Genomic DNA, 24,010 nt, shown 5'->3' with positions numbered 1-24,010 from the left:
TCACAACAACAGGCCATTGATCTCTGCACTCGACTATTTTTGTATGTTATCCAACCTTTTCAAATGTTGATCATTTTCACAAAGTTAAGTTTAACAAAGTAAAGCTACCAAAGTAGTTCTGAAAATTATATGATGTTATCGCTTATTAGGAGATCCATAGCCTGTTGGTTTGCATTATAATTCTGTACAGTATGTCAACAGGTTGCATGCAGAAGAAAGCATGGGTATTCCTATCTGCTTGTTTGAAATCGCACATTGAAAGATATAGGCCATTGGGTATTGCACTTGATCTAGTCAACTCCATGGACAGATGTGGTATTTCGGTAACAATAGAAGCTTGTAATAAAGCCACGGTATGGTTTTACTCCTGTGGGAAACGTGTAAATTCCATTTGGATGGATGTGAGTTTAAAATGTGAGAGTGCTTCTCCAACCATTTAGAGCACATTTCAGTGCTCTGATGCACTGCCTCACTCTTCCTTTTTATTGGATGAAAATGGACTCCATCCATTTTCACTGCCCTGAAATTCTTTTAAAGTGAATTTGGCTTGATGTGATGTGGACGTTCTCTTGAAGAATTGATATGGCATGACATCAGACTAGTACCACTGCCAGTAGGAACCCAACATTCAATCAATTTTCCCTGTGCAAAAGACTGCCACCCTTCTCTCTCTCTCTCTCTCTCTCTCTCTCTCTCTCTCTCTCTCTCTCTCTCTCTCTCTCTCTCTCTCTCTCTCTTTCCCCTCTTTCTGTCCTTTTGCAGGAGTAAGAGCTGAAGGCTTTGGAATAGCTGAGGGGTAATTTGGCTCTTCACACTCCTCAGTCTTGCTTGTTCCAGTTTTTACTGGGTAAAAGTGGATACTTGATGTGTGAGCCAACCTGAAAATTCCACTTCACGTTCACCCCACTAAACAGTGCAGTACCCAAAGGCTACAGTCAGTAAAACACCTTTACAAATGTTCTTCCTTCACGTAGATCTTTTCTTAATAATAAGGCTACAACTTCTATAGAGAAACGTATTTCTACAGAGTGGAACATGTACTGTACATGGCAGAGCAGAAGTGGTAGCATTAGACAGTAGAATGACTCTAGTGTTATTCCAGATGGTTGAAGTCAGCATCAGAACAAAAATGCTTTGTATTGCAGAGTAGAACAGATCTTGTTGGGGCTCAAAGATCCCACTCAGTAACCTCAACCAACTGTGCCACTGTTTTCAAGCAGTAACCCTGCCTTAGATAGTATTGCACCAAATGCGTTAAGGACCACAAGCATCTATAGCTTTAAAGAAAAAAAAAAAAAAACAGCTTCAAGCCAAGCATGGACATCTGAGATTCATAACTTGCAAGTTATGAAAAGCAGTGAATGTGATGTCAGCACATTCAGAAACAAGGCCAATTAAACATGGCTCCAATTAAACTGAATGCCAGCCATGTGCATTTGAAGAGTCTTGAGATAATGAAGTACAGGAGTGCTCTGGCTGGCATCCTGTCCTGAGAACCCATACCATGTTGAACCCATGCACACTTGTACATGCAACAGTATGTGCAGTGCCATTTACACAGGCATGTGCCCAACTACACGAACTGTAGTATCCACTAATGCATTAAGTAAGATATTAGTGTATGACTGCTCTAATAGTAGTGGAGTAACTGCTCAGTCAAGTGTAAAAGACATACACATACACATGCACATACATACACACACACACACACACACACACACACACACACACACACACACACACACACAAACACGCACATGCACATGCACATGCATATACACACTCACACATCCAGACACATGGATGACATAGCACCATATATGTTGGTTCTATAGCAGTTCTAGGAATTGAAACTTCCACAGTATGTGTAAACCATCAGATAGTAGATTGTGTGACTGTGTGAGTCCTAAACTACCCCTTCTGCACTGCCATCCCTGTAGTCACAGAAAGACAGCTGTGGATAGCCAAGGGACTCTTGGTTCCCAGTCAAACAATCCATTTATAGCCAAATAGATTTTGGTGATAATCTTGTTTGGTGCAATTGTTTTGTTGTTGCAAATTATCTTGTCTCCCTGTTTTTTTTTTTAGTGTTGCTTCTGGAAAGAGAGAAAGAATGGTTAGACACCTTGCCCTCAGTCCTCTTTGACATTTACAAACATAAACACTGACAAGTGTAATCTGAAATTCCTTGCGGATACAATTTGACTGATTTGTCAGCATCTGGTGTATCTTGACAGCTTATTTGAATAATTGTGAAGGAAAGGGATGTGGGAACTGGCGGGATTGCTGCTGACAAACCGACGTGGAGGATTTTGAGGCACGGTGGAGCTTAAGCACCCCTGTGATTCAGTCAGTGACTCATGCTAAGGACAGACTGTGCCAGCAAGAGCTGTAACCCTCTCTTCCTCTCTTTCTGGGCTTCCAAAATGTTCTCTGAAAAGTAATATTAACTCCTGTTAACACACCTTCCACTGACACTGTCTCCTTTGTTTCTCTTGAATGTTCAATGCTCTGGTGTGAGTGACCTTACCCAAGATAAGACTCTTTGTTTTACCGCCATCTCATGCTGTACCCCAATACACGCCATTTCCCCTTCACTATAGAAGCACAGAGTAAGCCATACTACTCTGACTACTCCCCCACTCGTCTGCTCATCCACAAAATGTGCACTAGCCACTATTTGGACCTCTTCATCACCATCGTCATCGGCCTCAACGTCATCACTATGTCCATGGAGCACTACCAGCAACCTAAGGTAGGCATTTTGTCCCCTGCCCTAAGCATAGTGTTGTTTAAATGAAATGTCTAACACAATGATGACGTTTTTTTTAAGGTTATGTTTTATAAGGTCTCAGAGCTAATGCAGAATCGTCCATCTGTTTGCAATGGGAAAAAATGAGTTTTTCCGTTTCTGTTCTTAATATGATGCTTATACATTTATGAATAGAGATTGTGTGTGGCCTCTCTGTTGTGGATGTGCTAGGCTATTACTAGTAATTTATTTGTGAAAATGCTTGTTATGCATAGTTGCTAAAATTGTCCATACTCCAATCTATCAGTAGTGCATACTGTATATCTCTAATGGATTTCATACTGTAGTTCTTCAGAGGTAAATGAGATTTATTTCTCAGTTGCATTTCTATGTGTGGATGTGATGCACTGTATATTTCAGGTTTCAGGCTCAATGTCAACAGCTAAATCTACTTAGCCCTGAGGTTTATCTGCTGACTAATATGAGACAGATACATGACATGACAAAAAGATCATATTATCATGGAAAAAGCTAGGCTTGCAACAGTAATTCACACCTTGAAAATGATTAGGTCAGAATGGTGGTGTCTCCTGCCATGTCACTGAGTCATCAGTCAATGTAATTCATACTATGGAACAGAATCAAATTGCCTTCCAGAAAGTGGGATTATTGCTTTCCTTGAAATTTTTGGTTTCAATTAATTTCCTATGCCGGTAGATCTTGCAAAAGTATAATTTTGGTGCTATTAAGGGCAAGCAGGAAATAGATTTGAACAGAATGTAACAGCTTTAAGTAATAACTATTCTAGAAATATTTTGTAAAGGGTTAATTGAGAGTCCCTCGAAAAGGGCATTGTTTCCATGGGCATAGCCCCTTTAAGCTGCACAAATTGAGGTCTTAAGCTTCACCTCAAGCTAAAAATACCAGGCTATTTCAATTAACAGCCCAGCACGACTGCTGTCTGTACCGATGATCGTTAGGCATCCCCCCCATCTCTGTATTCTCCCCTCAGCCCTGCAGTTGACCAGTCCACAGAGTCAATTTATTCCCACTGAAGCATTAGGACCCTTCTCAGCTTTAATTACTTTGTGTCGGTAGAGCAGGGACGGATGGAGGCAGAGGTCCACCCACCAGATGATGGAAATGCTAACAAATGACTGGCTTTGTCTCCTTAAGTTTATTCAATCAATTAGGATACCTCATCATCCTTTTCCATCATCTCAGTTAGCATCAGACATCCTGTAAACAAACTGATCCATGGAGAATGACCTATTCCCCTAAATTGAAAACACACTCTGTGTGTGTGTGGGGGGGGGGGGGGGGGTGGGGGGGCAGAGAGAGAGAGATGGAGGGAGAGGGAGATTTGTGTGTGTGTGTGTGTGTGTGTGAGAGAGAGAGAGAGAGAGAGAGAGAGAGAAAGAGTTGGAGGAAGGGAGAGACAGAGGGAGAGAAGCCAGATGAAATGAGAGGAAAGAGGAACAGTTTGTTTTTATGTGTCCTACAGTATGCAGCCATTTTCTTTGTGCTATTTACATCATACATTGATTTAGCAAGAATGTTACTATTCATACTTGAAAATGACTGTGTGTGTCTCTGTCTGTCTGTCTGTCTATATATTTTGTAATAAGGTGTACCATATTTGTCTGTAGAATTTGATAATTTGAGAAATACACGGGAGAGGTGTAAAATTCTGTGTGCTGTATGTTGGGGATACCCCACTGTGGCCAATCATGAAGCAAGCCTATTTAACAATACACAACATGACACACAGGGTACAAGGACAATGCACAATTGACTGGCGGCAGTCACAAACATGGCACATGTTGTACCCAGGATCCATAATGGCCCTCCTCCATGGTACCACATGTGCTGGCAGTGTCTGAATGTCCTACCAAAGAGCCAAAGCACCAAAAATAAAATCACCAACAATGCAATGCAACATTATGCAATGTATTGCAAAGCACAGCACCAACAGCAGTGTCCATGAACAGCAGTGTCCCCTCATCTGTGTTGGTTGAATTCGGTGCACACCACCAGCCATGATACAGAGTGAATCAGGAGAGGTTTCAACATCTTTGGTCACTCCTAGTATTTCTGTCTGCTCCAAAGGTGCTGGATGAAGCTCTGAAGATCTGCAACTACATTTTCACCGTTATCTTTGTGCTGGAGTCTGTTTTCAAGCTCGTGGCATTTGGGTTCCGTCGTTTCTTCAAAGACAGGTCAGAAAAAGACTTTTCTTTTAAACTGACTTGCAATGAGATTAGTAATGTCTTTTAGGCATTAAACAATGGATATCTACCCAGCAAAGCAAACCCATGGATTCAAATTAACCAAGCTCCTGCAAACGATAGTTGATGTTATAAAGATAGTTTACACACACACACACACACACACACACACACACACACACACACACACACACACACACACACACACACACACACACACACACACACACACACACACTATTGTTCATTTGTTGTATATGTCAATATATTTATTTGGCCAGATTGCCATGGGGATACATGGTTCATACGTTCCAGAAATTTAGATCAACAGTAAATAAAGCCTTTGTTCACAGTTCTTTTCAGAAAAAAAGGTCTCAAATTGATTATGAATTATGACATCATTGAATGAACTTTGAGTGGATGAATTTCACACATCAAAATTTGTGAGATTGGAACAAGAACTCCGTTAAGTTTTAGAGGTCCTTTACTCAATACATAAATTTGAGAAAGTGTAAAGATATGAAACACCTTGGATGGCCAAAGGCCATAGGGAATTGGCTGGCTATGAGAGTGTGTAAGAATTGGACTCATTTACAATAGAACTCAAGGAAATTCATAATGCAAGGTACCAAAATGGCTTAGGTGAGAAATATGACTATTTTGAATAAGATTGAAGAGCAGGAGGAAATTGCACTCTGGGTTCAGTTGTAACACTCAGAACTTTAAATGTTTTTTTCATCATTGAAGTATGACTGGAGTGTTATTCCCACATTGCATTGCAGGTGGAACCAGCTGGATCTTGCCATTGTGCTGCTGTCCATCATGGGCATTACCCTTGAGGAGATAGAGGTGAACGCCTCTCTTCCAATTAACCCTACCATCATCCGTATCATGAGGGTGCTGAGGATAGCACGGGGTGAGTATCGCCAAAGATCCTTAATTACCGCTTTAACCTAGCCTGATTACCATCGACTTTCAAAGGCTCTGCGAGACTTTAGTCTGACCAAGAGCCTGTGCTAACACGGTTTCTCCAAGCACTGGTTGACCCGCCTCCTTTAAGTGCCTCGATTTGCTACTGGTCGATGTCAGAAAGCGGTTTGCCGAGTTTAAACCAATAACAACACTCTTTCCTCTGCCTTGAACACGCCTCTACCCAGAGCAGTTGGGGCTGCTCAAAGTTGATTGGACCAAAAGGGGGCAGTTCCGCAGTTTTCGAGAACTCAGAAATCCTTCCCGATTAGCAGTTGACCAGACCAGAGACAAGAAAAGCCGAAGGTGTTACGTCACTGGGAGGGCGTGCCAGGCTAGCTTTAACCCTCTCTGGGATCGCCTCTACTCTACTCTGCGTTCTCATTAGAATTAGATACCTTTACATGTATGGATGCAGTGATTCCCTTTACGTACAACAAAATAAGTCATGAATTAAAAGGTATAGGGTTACCTGAGGATTAAATAACTGTCTGACTACCTAACTAAGCACTTTCATTTCAACACGTACTGTATGTACCAAAGACAAATGAGCACCCAGTCTCCACTGGAGATGTCAGAAACTTGAACAAGTAGAAGGTCTATAAGTGGTTTGTTATGTGGGCTACACTGTCCTCCATTTTCATACAGTATACTGTATGTCCACAAACCAATCCAAAGGTATTGCCTAGCATCCTAAAACGATGCCATTTCTCTTAGCAAAACATTTCATTTGGTAGTTTGCCGGCCCGGGACAGTGTCAGGTAGGCTGCTTAGTATTCAGAACTTAGCGAGATTAGTAAAGTACAACTATTTGCAGATGTTTTAGATTGCTGTTAACTACATTCACACGATCAAAAGCAGACTATTTATTTAACTTAAGTGTGGTTGTCATTGAGTCTAATAAGCAGGACTGGTTGCACACAGACAGGCTGAATGGTCATCATGGGGGCAATTGCTCTGTAACTAGTTTGGAGTTTAGCACGGTTTTAAACTCTAACTCCCAACTCAAACTCCAGTTTAAAACCGTGTTAAACTCCAAACTAGCGACAGAGCAATTGCCCCCATGTGTCTCTATGAAAAACAAAATGCAATGCAATTTTTTTGCTGCTGTTAGTCTGAAAAATATAGATATTATTCTGCTAAAGTTGTTCACAATGGCTCACTATATTGTGGCATCCACCATGCATGCAGGAACACCACAGAGTGAGCAGGATGCTGTGTCAGATAGGCAGAGTGTCTTAGATGAATTAACTGAACATGAACAAGATCTCTTTGTCAACATTCACAACTGAGTTTCACAAAGCTGGAGTCGTCCCACTGCATTTTTGATAATTGTATGGTTTCAGCACAGAAAGTTTCAGATAAATCAATGTTATATTTCCAAGGGCTCCGTCTTGGAAAACAAAATTGCTGCAATCTCTATGGAGACTGTGGATTTTTACTTTCTGTATTGGAAGAAAATGAGGTTTCAAATGAGAAAATGAGGTCAAGTGTGCTGCATATTTTCCTCACACAAACAATACAAACAGATAAATGATTAATTTATCCATAAACATTTGGTGTCATTTAGATTTTTCTTGTAGTGTTAAATTGGGGTCACAGCAAATTCCTTCTGTCTGGTGCTTTTTGGTGCCAGTCCTGGCATTCACTCAAACCTTTGTTTAGGTATCAGAGTCCCCCTCACAATAGGTGGATATGAGTGTATCTTTTTTGTACAGAAATAATTGACAGATGGTTTTATTTTTGTTGTACAGTGTTGAAACTGCTGAAAATGGCTGTGGGTATGAGAGCCCTGCTGGACACCGTCATGCAGGCCTTGCCACAGGTATCACAAAACACTTCATGACACTGTGTCACCAGGAAAACAAAAACACTGCTTAGGACTTCAACTGAATATGAGTTCTGTATGTTATTCTGTCCCTTTGTCTTCTGCTGCCTGCTACTTCACGCAGCTCTCAGAAATGACATTCCAACTTACAGTGTGTTTAGAATATCTGTAAGCCAGAGCCCATCATACAGACAGGACAAAGCTCTCCAGTGGTTTCTTCTGATTGATTTCACGCCTCGTGATCAGTATTCCTCTCTGTTGTCCTCTCTCCTCCGTGCATTGTGTCCCATTGTCTGTCTCACTGCAGGTTGGAAATTTGGGTCTTCTCTTCATGCTGCTCTTCTTTATCTACGCAGCCCTGGGAGTGGAGCTGTTCGGTGACCAGAGTAAGCGCCCACGCTCTTGTCCCCTTTTATCTTCCTCCCTTCTGTTCAATCTTCAATTACCAGCAGCATTGCCACGCTCAGAGGATGTAGCATGCGGAGCATACACGTAATAATGGTCATTAAACAAAGTCACACATAATTAGCCAACTCAAAACAGGCTCATGCCCAAGCCTAATCAATATCAATAATAGACCTGTGCTGTAGCATTAAAATGGCTGCCAACATAGTTTTCATTCTCCTCCCAAAAGCGCTTGCTTGCTTAGGGCTTCAGGCTCTGTAAAGTAACTTCAGACGGTTTTAGTTGTTACTGGCACTTTATGAATATAATTGAATTGAATTTTAATAGCACTTGAGAGAAAATGTCTGAAATGCAGACATCTCAATTTTATTATTTCATTTATTACCAGTCACTTATTTTTTCATTAGAAGCAGCAAAACACCATTCTTTTTAGACCAAACTCCTGAATTTTTACTATAAACAGGTTAGTCTATGAAAAAAAAACGGTTGGCTGTAGGCCTAAGTAAATCTCTGATTTTCTCTCATGGAAGACCTGTGGATATGAAACTGCTGCTAAGTCTCTGGTTTGTATCAAACTGGACCTGTTATCAGCCTTCAGCATTTCCTCCCATCCACTCTCCTCTCTGTTCACTTCTGGAAGAGCACATGTTGGTTTGAGTCCTGGATCGCAGGTTGCCATTAAAAGCATCGTGGCAGGACCGTTGTCTTGAGTTCCATTACCTCTCCACAGAGGTACCTGAAGACTCTTGGTCTTATTGTGTGTTATTGTGTTTACCACCTAAACTGAAATTGTCCACTGGCATGGATTCTATATAACAGTTAAGCAACAATAGACAACGACTTTCATTTAAATATTTCATTTATACAGCATATGGATAAAGCGACTTGTGTCTATGATGTGCATTGTGCATACAAGCATAGCACATAGAACAGTAATTATGCTAAGCTAATTGAAAAAGGCAATTATTTTTGCTGAGATTAAAAATGTCAGTTTGAAGCGGAGTCACTTTCATTTCTCTCTTTAAACTCCTTTTTACCTTCAAACTGAATCACTTTTTGTTGCACCAGCTCAATATGTTTGACATTTACCAGTGTTTTGAGTTTTTCCCTCACAAAAATCAATCCAATTTAAGGGCAGTTCCTTCAGTGTTTTTCTTTCTTTCTTTCTTTCTGATTTCCGATTTCTTATTCTTGTTTACATGGATATGGAGACTTTATGGATCAGGCATTACAGTATGTGTATTGGAACACTATGGTGGAGAGTGAATTGAAGATTATAACGTGCGTATATTATGTTCCAAGTGGCATCATGCTGACACACACGTCTCTTCCTGATTGGTAGTCTGTGATGCGACTCACCCCTGCGAGGGACTGGGCCGCTACGCAACCTTCAAGAATTTTGGCATGGCCTTCCTCCTGCTGTTCCGTGTCTCTACTGGGGACAACTGGAATGGGATCATGAAGGTGAGCCTAAACAGTTTTGGTGAGGAAAGCTGTTCTCCAAACTTGCTACTGCTGCATTGTTGATAAACCACTCATTATCACATGCATTATCTTCACCACATGCACATGCCGAAGAGAAAAGGAATCAAAATGAAATCCTGAACATGGGACATAGCCAAGACAGGGTGCCCAAAAAGCACTCTCACCTGCAATCAAGAATGATTGATATTTATTGACTGATTGATATAAATACCTGTAGGCTAAACTGCTTTTCAGAATTTGTTCCAGAACGTAGCTGTCCATATTAGATTATTTTGACAACTGGGGGGTTTATCGGAGAGAGAATCTTCAAACTGGTGCCTTCTGGGTTTGGCCTTGCAGATAAGGCCCGCACATAGGCCAGATGGGACTTCAGCTGTGGCCATGTTATTGTCATCCTTGTATTAGCGTTGCTGCCACCACCTCTGAGTCCATCCTACTCTTCTGCCCAGGGATGGGACTGCCTCTTGAGAGCTTTAGTCCAGTCTTTTGAAGAGCAGTGACCTACTGTAGGCATGAAGCTGAGAGAGCAGCTATTCCAGATTTGAGCAATAGTGGCATTATTTCAAAAGAATAATCGATCAATACTCCGGTGAAGCAGGCAGAATGTATAAAAACAGCCGCAAGTGGTTGACAAGGTTTCCCCTATTTTTGAGATTGACGCAAACATACTCAACTCCCACCGGGAAGTATATTTGAAGACATTCCTTTTTTAAAAAAGCTTTCATGGATTTTCAAAGGATGATTGACTGAAAATGGATATCCTGTCATCATCCTCCTCATGCTTGTACAATTAAACTATTGCTGTTGTTCTTCTGTGAAGGAGAAACCAGGCTGGCTGTCTTGACATTTCCCTGGGTTCTAATGCGAGTTCATAGCAGTGGCGTGTGCATGGTGGCTAGACTGCTGAACTGCGGTGGCTTATGTGTATGTATGTAGGCATGGCGCCAGCACTGCTGTAGTGCCACTGCTGCTGCTGCCAGCCCTATCTCTCTAGAGTCTACCTCTGATAATGGCCAGCAGTGATGGAGTGTTGGAGGGAGGATTGTCCTTCGCCTAGATGCCCTGTTCACTTATCAACACAGATACTGTAATTGTAGCCTAAGTTGAGTTTCTGGTAGGATTATACAGTATACACATGGCCTATTTGTTAAGTTCCTCACATATAGCTCAGAAATTGAAACTACAGTGATGTGTGTCAGTTATGTAATGCTGCTGGGATGATGTCATGGTTGTCAATAGATCATTTCACTGTCAGGGATGCTTGAGCTGTGCCTGAGACTGAGCTGTCTCATACCAGACAGAGTGAATGTAAATTCTCTAACCAGTTAACATGGGACCAGAATGAAATTCAAGAAGCTCCGAAGCCATCGTGCACATCAGAACTGGTGTGAATGGCTCCTAAATGTCATTTTTGTTGCAATTCACTTAAGCCATAGATCCATGGATGTGCTGTGTACTTCATCAGAAGTCAAAGTGTGATTCTGGGGTTGATCTGCAACAGAGCTACTACACTCCATCGCAATTCTTCATTCTTTTCCGTAGGACACTCTGAGGGACTGTGCCGGGGACAATGTCACATGCTACAACGCAGTGGTGTCCCCCATCTACTTTGTGTCCTTTGTCCTGACCGCACAGTTTGTACTGGTCAACGTGGTCATCGCTGTGCTCATGAAGCATTTGGAGGAGAGCAACAAGGAGGCCAAGGATGAGGCTGAGATGGAAGCGGAGCTGGAGCTGGAGGCCATGGGGGCGCACCTTGGGGGAGGACCAGGAGGAGGCGCAGGCCTGATTGGGGGGCACCTCTCCCCTTTCGTGCAGGGCGACAACAGTGGAGCAGCTAGTCCCCTGACACCTCCACCCTGGATGTTTAAGAGGGATCCCCAAGAGAACTCCAGCCTGGCCAATGACAGCCCTCCACCAACAATGGTGGACATCCGCCGAGACTCAACAGCACACAGCAGGGTTGATTCCCCTCAATGTTTGGAGCCACCCATGGAGGTGAGTGTCAGAAATCCAATTACTTAATGCAGTTTTATTTGATAGTGTGCATGTATATACAGTATATATATATATATGTGTGTGTGTGTGTGTGTGTGTGTGGGGCAGCGGGCTGTCTATCTGTCCTGCTTTGAAAGAGAATATGGATGTCATGAGGTGATCCAGGGCACACACAACATGTTCCCATTGGTATTAATGTGAATGGTCTTCGGCTCATCTTGTTGTTATCAAGCACAGCAGGGGTAGAAATCGATCTGTTGTTTACTAAATTAAGACCTTAGAGGAACAATACTACCTCCCATACAAACACAAGATACAAGTGCAAGATAAGTGCAAGTCAGGCATGTTAGGTTTGTTACGAGAGTGGTGTTACAAGAGATGTTGGAAGATAGAGACTCCCCTGCTCTGAAAGCATGTGATAGGTTATTCCACCATCAGAGCGCCACAAAGGAGAGAAGTCTGGATTGGCTGGATTAGTGAGGCGGTGAGATAAGGACATTTGTCCCAGCTGTAACACATTGAACCAACGCTCAGTGTCACAGGATTCAAACACATTGCCGGTGATTCCCAATCTTATTGCACGTAAGGCTACAAGCCTACAGTCTATGAAAATGAACTATTCATGATTTTGATTTTGTTATAAGCAAACAAACGTTTTGTTAAATTGTTTTGGGTTTTTTTTGCGGTGCATTAACTTGGCTAATTTGAGCATTCTTTATACTCCCCGCTGCTGAAATCTTAATCACCTCAGTCTCATGTTACTTTGTCAGGTGTCTGTTAGCCTCTACTATGAACAGCCAATTCTAGAGGACTTCACTCATGTGAAGAATTGCTCATGCTCATCCTCCCCCATGAAGGCTTACTGTTGTTCCAGTGCAGTATGTTTCTGAGTCATAGTGCTGTGTGGACTGTTAAACTCTATCAGATGATGGAAGTGAGCAGCACAGCTGTCTTTTGCATGGCTGGAGCAGACCTGTGTTTTCAACAGAGAAGCTTAGGCAGTATATTCTAATCATCAGTAATGAAGACAACATGTACCTTACTACATGTTTGCCATCTTTGATCTTGAAAAAAGTCAGTACTCTTGATGATATTTTTATGAAAGATGTTTTTTTCTTCTGAAAACAGCTTGCCACCTCTCCCAGGTCAGACTAGTGCCATGGGAAAGCTCTGATTCTTCATCTTGTTTTTCACTTGAGTTGGCTATTTCCAGAAAAGCAGTCTTTTTTCTTTGTCTTTTTTTAGTGAAAATATGGGCTAGGATATCATTCCTTGGCTGGTCTCCATCCCCCTTTCTTTCTCAAAAACAACCCTTCAAAACCCTCCTCCCCTGGAGTCCACCTCTTAAGTTCCAAAAAGAAAACTTCCAGTGGTGCTCCTGTGCTCCCTGCTGGAGCACGAAGGCATGGCAAGGCACATCTGGGGTTGAGCTATGCTAGTGGCTATTTGTTATTGAGCAATTAGTTATGGTGTACTGAGAGTCAGTTAGTGGTCAAACTTAATCCTTTCATTGTTACGTGCCCTTGTGACACTGTCACCTGCCCTTCCCCTGAACTGCTGTCTTTCTTCCTGTCTCTTTTTCTGGTTGTCTTTATCTCTGTTTGTCTCTCTTTCTGTTGATGTATCTGTCTGTCTGTCTATCTTTCTATCTCTTTATTCCACACCCCCTCCACTCCCTATACTCTCTCTCTCTCTCTCTCTCACACACACACACACACACACACACACACACACACACACACACACACACACACACACACACACACACGCACACACACACACACACACACACACACACACACCTCCCTACTGGTTACCCGCCTCCTTCTTCTGTCCCTCTCTCTTCCCTATTCTCCTGTCTTTCTTCCTCTTGGACACATGGGATCGTAAGCGGAGGCTGATGTTTGACTCAGTCTCCCTGGTGATCCAGGGTTCTCTTGAAGGCGAGCTCAATCTCATGGACAACCTGTCTGGCTCCATCTGCCACTACTACGCCCTGCCCCCGCTGCTTAGGCAGCACAGCGCTGACAAACAGGTCTCTGCCTTTTCCCACCTAACGCAGTACATTAGCACAGAGCATGCCCACCTTACAAAGACCATGCCATCCTAGATACCCATTATGCTACTAAATTGCTTTAGTAGCATAATGGGCATTTGCTTTAGTAGCAGTGGGTGTTTGCTTTAGTAACAGTGGGCATTTGCTGGCTCATGCTTGGATGTTCTTTGGCCTATGATCACCTAGCCTTATGCACTCTCAGAGAAATAGGCCAGCTACGTGGCATTCTCCATTTTTCATTCTCCAAGTCACAAGGACTAGAGAGCACTCACTTATTACAGATTGGGTGAGCTGGGTGAAAGTGGTGCTTTGGAGCACTCACATCCATCCATACGAGGCAGACACTGTACATTGTAATGAGGTCTTGAACTATGTGTTCCTATGTAGACAAATCATGTATTCCCCCTTACTGCGCAAGAGCATTTTTCTTGAAGTTATGATATATATTAAGCCTTGCAAAACAGTCCTCGAGAGCTTTAAAATGGAATTTTAGTGGCATAATGTTTTTTTAATGGTAATTCCTTGACGTTCCTTGTGATCATGATGCTTCATTCTAACTTTGCAAAATCATTCCTTAACACTGCCCGTCCTAAGGTTGGGATCACTTTGGACTTAAGGGGTCATTTTGGTTTCAGAGTGAGAGATTTCTCAACTAATTGTCAGAGAGAAGAGACTGTCATCAGTTTCTGGGTCCTCCTGGACCTCCTTTAGCCCTGTGGAAGCTGCATTTGAATGACCTGTGTTGACCAGAATGATATATGTAAGCCATGAATCCTAACGTGTTCAGGTGTAGTGAAGATGTGTTGTTCTCACCCATGGCTCCTCTCTCCCTATTCAGATTCCTCTAGCAGAGATGGAGGCTCTGTCTCTGGTGTCGGAGAAGTCCTGGTCCTTAGCTCTGACGGATGACTCTGTGCCCGACGATTTTAACCCCCTCTTACTAACCAGTCTGGAGTACAATGTATTTAACAACAGTGACTAAAAAAAAACAAAACATCCATATTCTCTTCTGCGGCAATTTCTTAACTTTTCACCTCAGGGGCTTCCAGGCTTATCTGATTTCCACCACAAAATCTTGGGAAATGTTTTCGAAGCATAACAGCCTGCCAGCTCCTTGCTGGAGATAACATTATGCACATTCCCATGTAACTGAGATACGGATGATGGCTGCCTACATGATTATGTTGGGTAAATGACAACAGTGATGACGGCCTGTAATTGGGACTTTTAGTAGTTATAGCTTCATAACAATTTAAAGCTATTAGCTGTAATGCACCAGAAGTATGTGAAAGTACTTGTGGAGGCTGCGTGCCAAAGTGTTTGGAAGCCCCAGGGTAATCTAACCATCCATCTCTCTCGTTCTTGCTCCTTCTCCTCCGTCTCTCCTGTTTCTCTGCGCCCCTCATTTCACCCTTTGCAGCCTGGTGTGTGTACGGTCCAGTCCAGTCCAGTAGAGTAGTGCTCCTGACCACACGCTCATTCCTCAGCTCTGCTTTCTCTCCCATATGCAGCTCTCTGTCTGGAGTCCCATTTCCGTTCTTCCTGTCGTACCTCTGTTGTCTGTCTCCTTGTTTCTGCTCAGTTGTCAGTCTGCAATGTACATACTATGTCTGTCTGTACAGTTTTTTGGTCTGGATATCTTTTAGTGTGTTTATCTCTGTTTTAAATAGTTTATGACTTGTCTACATGTTGTTGTCCTTATGAATTTGGAGATGGTTTGGTTTTGGACCTTCGTGCTATGCTCCTCTTTAATTTAGGATGGGGCATGACACAGGGGCCTGCTGTTTTTGTCTGTTAGATGTAAATGTTCTGGGCACTGGTCTAGAGGGGAGGTGGACACAGCTGTCTCATTGTGCTATTGTATAGGCTGCACCAATGAGTATGCAATCCTCTATAAATTGGGAATGGCACAGGACTGGGTGTAGACGCAGGAGACACATATAGAGATGGCAGTTATTTTAAGACATTGTAGGCACATTGGAACATTTCGATATAAAAATTTGTAAAAAGAAAGGGGAAAGTCTGAATAAAGTCTGCATTTCACATTTATCCATCTCCCCAATGTAGACCAGTGTGACAAAGGTATTCTCACCAGTCATGGTGTGACAGCCTGTTCAGTTTCTATGTGATGTACAGTATATGTATGACATGTCCTTATGGGAGGTTCCACCTAGCTTTCTCATAATGCCAATGCATCATGGGATGCTGCTTACCACAGTCTTCCTCTTCAGCAGACAGAGACACTGGAGGCTACAGAGGCCGAGAACCAGCAAGAGGAGCATCTGCTGACTGTACGCAAGACATGTGTGGGTCGTACGCACTCTCTGCCAAATGATAGCTACATGTTCCTGCCTCTTTTACCAGCTGCCTCGGCAACTTCCTCTGGACCATTACCGCACACAACCTCACTTCATCCACACTCAGGTACAGTGTTCCTCACACAACCTCACTTCAGCCACACTCAGGTACAGTGTTCCTCACACAACCTCACTTCATCCACACTCAGGTACAGTGTTCCTCACACAACCTCACTTCATCCACACTCAGGTACAGTGTTCCTCACACAACCTCACTTCAGCCACACAACCTCACTTCATCCACACTCAGGTACAGTGTTCCTCACACAACCTCACTTCATCCACACTCAGGTACAGTGTTCCTCACACAGCCTCACTTCAGCCACACAACCTCACTTCAGCCACACTCAGGTACAGTATCTTCAGTCATCAGTCACATTTAACACTAGTCCAGTAATACAGTGGGGGAAATTAGTATTAAAAGCTATAAAATTATTCCATTCGATTACTAACATTTTGTTTTAGAAATCCACAAATGTAAAGTAAACATTTAAGTCATTTAAGTAAAGGTTTGTGTAATAAAGTGGAATGACAGGGGAAAAGTATTGAGTATTGAGTAAGGTATTGAACACGCTAAGGAAAAGCAGTACACCAAGGCAGAGGTGCTGCTAGAAAATTTGGGCCCTATGACAGACAATAATTCTGGGCCCCCTGATAATATATAGTCTACGGGGGCCGGGGGCCCCTGTTAGTGCTGGGACCTTAGAATCGTCCTACTAAGAATCGTTTCTACTAAGGTGTCACACAAGAAGTATTTTATAATGGGCAAAAGCAAAGAGCTCTCCCAAGACCTTTGCAACCTTATTGTTGCAAAACATGTCAATGGAAATGGATACAGACATATTTCAAAACTTCAGAATCTTCCAGTAAGCACCATTGGGGCCATATTCTGTAAGTGAAGGAACATCATTCCATCAACATGAGCTCCTTGCAAAATTTCTGACCACGGAGTCAGATGGATAGTCAGAAGAGAAGCCTAAGAGCAAGGGACCACTCAGAAAGAGCTCCAGAAAGACTTGGAGGAAGCAGGTACAATTACAGAGAAAACAATAGGCAATGCACTCCACTGCCATGGCCTCTATGTACGCTGTGAAGAAAAGCATGTTGTATCTCATTTAAAGTTTGCTACGCAACATTTGGACAAGCCTATTGAAGGTTTTGGCTGTCATACTACACACCATGTTTGGAGGAGAAATGGCACTGCACATCACCCTAAAAACACAATACTAACAGTGCAGTGCAGAGGTGGAAGCATCATGGTGTGGGGCTGCTTTTCATATCACGATAATGGCAGATTTTATTTGAAGGAACGATGAATGACGCTATTTACCAGGAACACTTTGCCATCCACCAGAATGATGAGGATGAGGGCCTTCCAGCAAGACAGCGGTCCAAAGCCTACAGCAACGGGAACCCTCAATTGGTTTCAGAGGGAAAAAATCAAGATGTTAGAATGGCCCAGTCATTCACCTGGCTTAAATCCTAAAGATGGATAAAAGTGGAGCTAAAGATCAGAGTTTGCAACTGCCAAAGAATCACCAAGTCACACCTGAATACTGTGGCCTATTAGTTTCTTCAAATACAAAATGTCTTGAATATGTCATTACAAACAAAGGCTTCTTAAGTATTCTAATACTTTTTTGAATACTTAAGAAGCCTTTGTTTGTAATGACATATTCAAGACATTTTGTTTTTGAACTAATTTCAATTGGTGTGTTCAACACTTTTTCCACTTTTTCCACTGTCATTCTACTATGTCTACTACATCTACTACTACTCAAGTTAATACCAAAGTCTGGTGAAAAATTAATGTGAACAGCCTCATTGGAAATATACTGTAATAGCCTACTGGAAAAAGTGGCTGTGTTCAATATTTATTTTCCCCACTGTAGGTAGGCATTTTTATAGCAGGGTTTTCCCTCCTTCATTCTGAAAAACAAAATCCATCCACATGAAACAGTATGTAACAACTGGGAAGCACTCTTAAGAGGCAAACTAGGCTAAATAAACAGGTGACAATATAACCCTGTCCCTAACCGTACAGCTATGTAGGCCAATCGAAGGCCTGAAAAATGTAAACAAAGGAGATAACAGCACACTCTACAACTTTACAAAGCCCAAATTCACTTCTCCCTGTCTACATGCTAATACTGAAAATTGAGTTCCTTGGAAAACATTCACCCTGAAAGTTTTGCAAAAGGTCTATTTTTATACATTTCTACATTTCAAAAAAATGGACAAGGAAATAATGTAATCCGCACATGAATAACACAAAATATACATACATACAGTATGCAATCCTTTGCCTGCAAGGATTCCTAATGGCTCATTTCACCTCGTGTTTAAATAAAACATTCTGTGGTTGGTTGCAGGATCCAGTGGATCCATTCCGATCCAGCAGAGTGAAACAGGCCAGCTGCTGGCTGTGCCCTCCCAGCTCTTCCGCCCCATAAGCCCAAGCAGCCTGTCTGAGCTGGAGGGCATCCCGCGCATCCCCCCGCCCCAGCGCACACACAACCTCACACGCCCACTCCGGAGACAGGTGAGCTGCAGCACCACTGGTTGGAAGCATCCTCGATAGTAAGCCATTACTGTAACTCCTCATCAAAATCAGCTCTCCGAGCTCCGTAAGCCACTTGTCACAAAGAAGTGTTCTGCTGTTGTGTAACCCAAGTAGCAGATTTTCTGGGTAAGCGGTGGGACTGGGGCACGGATTACTTGTCAATAACACACCTTAGTAATGCTGTGAATAAGCTGAAGAGAAATTGTCACCATTTTGTAAAATGTCTGATTATGTGAAGCTGGTTCTTGCTTGTTGAGCTACTTGTCATGTGACTGGTGTGACGTTGACTCCTCTGCATTCTTCTTCCTCTTTGCAAGTGTAGTTCTTTCCTCACTCTGTCCTTGTTGTGTCTCTCTGTTCTTGCCTTTCATGTGCTGTAATGTAACTCCTGGCAGATCAGCATGGTGCAGCAAAAGCCAGATCCTAAAATGCTCCACAAACACAGATACTCCTGTTTCTAACACACCACGAGCCCACCATTCACCCTGACCCTCACCGCCCATCACTGCAGCCCATTGCCATCTCTCTATCTTTTCTCATGTGTCTATGCCTCTGAACAGCCTCCAAACATTTGTATTGCATCTCACGACGAGCTACTTGAAAGGACCACTTAAATGAGAACCAAAAAGCATACATGTGATTTGGCTTTTATCATAAATGCGTATTTGTAACCTAAATTTCCCCACCTTGACATCAGCACCTCTGACATTCTCCCTGAGTGACTAACAGTTATCCCCCTTGTCAGTTTCTGGTCTTGCAAATACTATTTTGTACGAGTTGGCGTTTTTTGCAAAATGCTAAAAGATTTTGTATGCTCTTATTTCTTAAATACTTTCACATCGAACTTGGCATATTGTTGAATTTCTTTGAGTAAGTTGACTCACTCTAAAATATCAAGGCCTTACTGTCAGTAGTTGCATGGTTACTGAAGACTGGCATTACCCTCTAGTTACAGTATAGTTGAATCTGTTAGTTAGTAAAGCTGCTGAAGAGCAGTAGCCCTTTCTTCCATCTCAACATACCCCACCTTTTGTTTTACTTGAAACCCCTCCCCCTTTTCTGGGGAGATTGTGCAATTCCAAAAAACCTGAATCTTCAGAAAGAGAAAAGTAGCTTCATAGTAGAAATCAACCTCTGTTGGAGGTAGTGGCGTATTTATAATTTTTTTTGGAAGGTACTTATCCAGGTAAAAAAGTATGAATCAACAAAGCCTCAAACTGACATAGACAACCTCAAATTTGTGAATGAATGTATATAGAACCAGTGTAATTTTTACTACAGTACTGGTTGGCTCCATATTTGATTAAAGCTCTCAGCTAAATGGCTCCCATCTGTTCTTGAACATGACCAACATTGTCCACTAGGTGCCCCTAGACATCAAATTACAGAAGCGCAGAAAACAGACCACATATTTCAGGGCATGTTTTACTGTCCTTACTGTATTGACCTTTACACAGACACACACACACACACACGCAGGCCATCAGTTAGCACAAAGAGGTCCTCTCTCCTTCACTGGGCAACACTTCAGGGTCAAGGGTCAGGCTGCTTCCCTCGCTCCCTCAGGAGTCTAAGTAGGGTGGAAGCCTTCACCCGGGAGCCTTTCTGGGTTCAGTGTGTCATGAGCAACAAGGGGTAAACAGATGGAGCAGTGTCCTTTCCAGTATCCCAGTAGCTCTAGAGTGAAGTCTGCCAAGTAGTGCCTCCAGCCGCTGACAAGAGTGAATGTTCTTTTGTCATAAATGTGTAAATATGTAAACAGCCTATTGCCCCCAATTTTTGGATTCCCTGACATCCTAACACATGAGTTCACTATTGGATTTCATAATAACTGTAGTGCACATAAGGTAACTCAGGTATAAAGTAGTTACAAAATGCTAATATTGAAATGTGCATTTATTCTTTTTGGATCTATTTATTCTTTAGGGATGGTTTAGACGTGTTCTCAGTTTCAAAAAGAGGTAGAGGTTTGCCACAATTACCATATCTGCTGGGGTAGGCCTATACTTTTTCCAGTTCCTCATATCAGTTACAACTGATAGAACGGCAACTCTCTCCAGAACTTGACAAATGTCTGTTGATTGTCTCGAATAGATCATTTTCCTATCCAAAGTTTTGGTAGACTATCATATTACACATATTTTTACATATATTTAGCGTACGTAAACTTACCTAGACTTATTTGCTGACAGTCTAGATAGCTTTGAAATCTAGCAGTACAAAAAGGAAATCCAAAAAGCATGTGGCATGGAAATCTAGCTCATGTTGTGCATGGCTATCAGTGCAGATTAATGATCTCTTCTGTTTTTTGGTGCATTAGCAATTACATCCTGTTCTTCTTAAATGTCATGACATTGACACCATTCCTGGTAAACAGGTCTGCACTATTGCACAGCTTTTTGAGAAGCCCAGTCATCCTTGCCAGCAACCCCGTACAGTATAAGCTATGCTATTAGATTGCAAAGATGGCTAACTCTACACTGATTTTATGTAAATTATTACAGCACATACAGGCAATTTGTCAGATTTGGTTAGTTATAAACAAACAGGTCAATTAGCCATTGCATTTTAGCTGGCTCTTGCCGAAAGTATATATTTTTTACTTTACGTAAGCCTGGAACGGTACAGTAACTTTGTAAGTATTGTGGGGTTTTGAGAAGTAATGTTAGAATTCATGAGTCAGACTGTCTTATCGTGTTGCTGGCTGTAATTCCCAGAGATGTAGTGTAAACGTTTTCATTTGAGTTGGATGGGAACGTCATAGGTGATTAAGAGGCCATAGTTTCTTGTACGATGCCTGTTACTCCAGTTCCTTCACAGAATATGTGTCAGTGGCACACTGCCAGGCCCTTCCAACCCTTTTTAGAAGGGCTGGTGTAGGGCATTCATTATTGCTAATGTGCATTGTTATTTCATTGCTTAAGTCATATGAAGCTCTAATGTTGCTGAATTGACAATTAGAGATTGTATTCGTATTGACGAATATGCAGCTATGCACATCTGCAAAACATCTGCAACACCAGTGAAAAAATAAGCAGACATAAAACCAGTTCAACTGAAACACCGGATGCCATACTGAGAAAAAAAAGTTGTGTTGCAGTCAGCGGCGTAACCTTCTTTCCACACGGCTCTGACATAGTTCTCTGCTGTTTGTATGCAAATATAGCTTTTGGGATAATACTTATCTATGTTAACTATAGGCTGAGTTCATGGTGAATCTGCGTTGTTGAATGGACAGTCGCTGTGTATCTTATAACTTAATTGTAAACATAACGCAAGCATTTTTAGTTTAGTGGAACCATGAGGCAGTCTGCCCCGGTCCTTATCCAACAGGGATACAGTGGTAGAGTGGCAAACCATCCTTACTTGAAGCTTGAACGCGTGAAGTACTTCCCTCCGCAAAGCTGGCAAAGAGGACCAAAAATCACAGTCTTCTGCTATTGTGGCGCAGCCACTCTGGCATCTTTAGCTCAGTGGGTATGACGCCACACAATAGACTTGGTGAAACACTTCTCATTGAAAAGTATAAGCAAGCTATTCTAACCTTGGACACCTCACTCTTCTTACCGGCTGTGCTGTGCCATTGCTCTTAACATTTCATACTAACTAGTCTCCCTCTCACCTCATGTCTTAACCCCCTTGGTTTCCCCCTCTCCCTCTCCTCCACTCTACCCCCTCGCCTATCTCACTCCCGACAGGTGGCTGTGAGGACAGACTCACAGGAGACAGTCCACTCCGAGCAGGACGAGGTTGTGGAAGGGGCCGTGGTGGGGCTCAGTGAACTGACCGGCCCCCCGCTGAGCTCCTCTCCTCAGCTACCTCCTCAGCACCAGCCCTCCCTCTGCCTGGTGCCGGCGGCCCCTGGAGCCTCCCCCAAAGCAGCCCACTCCAGCGTCCGCACACAGCACAACCCACGTGACCAGTACAATGTATTTTCTCCGAGGTCTTCCCTTGCACACTCACCCTCGCCACCTCCACTGCCCCCGCCGCGCCCCCAGCCCCCCAGCCCCCAGCAGGAGGACACGGACTTTGTGGACCAAGAGGTGTCGTGCATCATCCAAGAAGGCTTGGCTGCCAGCAGCAGCAGCAGCAGCAGCGCGGAGGGCCAAGAGGAGCCGAGCGGCATCGGTCAGATCAAGCTTAGCGAGGGGCGCAGCCCTTACCTGCGGCAGCTCAAGAAGTACCACAGCGCCGACACGCAGGGCTGCCAAGGGCTGCTGCTCCTGCGGCCCTCCTCCTGGTTGGACGAGCAGCGCCGCCACTCCACGGAGGCGTGTTCGTCGGGGGAGAGCAGCCCCCAGCTCAGCTCCGTCTCCTCGGGCTTCGTGTCGCGCGCAGACAGCCTGCAGCAGCAGATGCACACGACGACGACGCCCACGTCCCCTCACTCGCGCAAGAAGAAGATGAGCCCCCCGTGCATCTCCGTCGACCCGCCCGAGGGGCGGCAGGAGCCTCCCGGCGTAGGATTTCACCCGGCGATGGGGCTCGGCACAGTGCCCTCCCCTCTGACCAGCCGCGACACGAGCTGTCTCCGAAGACGAGCCCCGTCCAGTGACTCCAAGGACTCCTTTGACCTGGGGGGAGGAGGGGAGCCTCTGCCTCAGGAGGGCGCTCACACCTCCAACCTGCTGACTCTGCCTAGTTTTTCCTTTGACAAGTCAAGTTCTGAGCACTGAACAGAGGAGAGTCCGAACCATGAACACATAAACTGAGAAATCACACTCCTAAGAATATAATGATGCACTTTGTGTGTCTGTGATGGTGATAGTCCTAGTAATAATACTGTAGTGAGTACTAATGCCAACTACAATTATGGTACAGAGAAAACAAACTTTATACAGTGATCAGATAGTGACCATCTCTTTGTTTTGTACTGCCAAACCCAGCAAACACACACACACACGCGCACACACGCACACACACACACACACAAACACAAACCCACGCACACACACACACACACACACACACACACACGCACTCAAACACACACACACACACACACACACACACACACACACACACACACACACACACACACACACACACACACAACATAACAAGATAACATGTGTACAAAACAAAATGGTTCTCTTCCAAGATATCTACATCTTTTTGTAGGTGATTCCCAGCATGTCAGCACCTAATGCCAAGGGTGGGGCCATTGTGCTTGGGAAAATGCACAGAAAAGAACTGTGGAACTTTTTTCTTGTGGGAAGTGATAAAGTTACAAAGCAATATGAACGTTTCAGAGACACTATTTTCTTAAATTATTGGTCATAGTGTTTGTACAGGATGTAGAATTTTTTATTTCATTTAAAATTTATTTGTGACTGTTTTGTGATTTTGCTTTAAATGTTTAAATGGTT

At 43.3% G+C, this 24,010-nt stretch overlaps 1 protein-coding gene across 1 annotated transcript in view; it reads left to right on the top strand.

Annotated features, from left to right (window-relative positions):
• Positions 1-23,669, top strand: part of cacna1g (calcium channel, voltage-dependent, T type, alpha 1G subunit) — a 149,987-nt gene extending 126,318 nt beyond the window's left edge. The window contains exons 25-34 of the mRNA XM_062526293.1: positions 2,604-2,755; positions 4,862-4,971; positions 5,763-5,896; positions 7,704-7,774; positions 8,085-8,163; positions 9,525-9,646; positions 11,210-11,665; positions 15,953-16,145; positions 18,451-18,620; positions 22,340-23,669. Coding sequence (XP_062382277.1) covers positions 2,604-2,755; positions 4,862-4,971; positions 5,763-5,896; positions 7,704-7,774; positions 8,085-8,163; positions 9,525-9,646; positions 11,210-11,665; positions 15,953-16,145; positions 18,451-18,620; positions 22,340-23,317 — 2,465 coding nt within the window. The 3' untranslated portion in view covers positions 23,318-23,669. The remainder of the gene's footprint in view (positions 1-2,603; positions 2,756-4,861; positions 4,972-5,762; positions 5,897-7,703; positions 7,775-8,084; positions 8,164-9,524; positions 9,647-11,209; positions 11,666-15,952; positions 16,146-18,450; positions 18,621-22,339) is intronic.
• The last annotated feature ends 341 nt before the right edge of the window (positions 23,670-24,010 follow it).

Source organism: Sardina pilchardus, chromosome 22 (genome assembly GCF_963854185.1).
Source record: "Sardina pilchardus chromosome 22, fSarPil1.1, whole genome shotgun sequence".
In the NCBI taxonomy this organism is placed as follows: Eukaryota; Metazoa; Chordata; class Actinopteri; order Clupeiformes; family Clupeidae; genus Sardina; species Sardina pilchardus.
The sequence above is the reverse complement of the archived record's forward strand: the minus strand, read 5'-3'. Positions and strand labels throughout refer to the sequence as shown.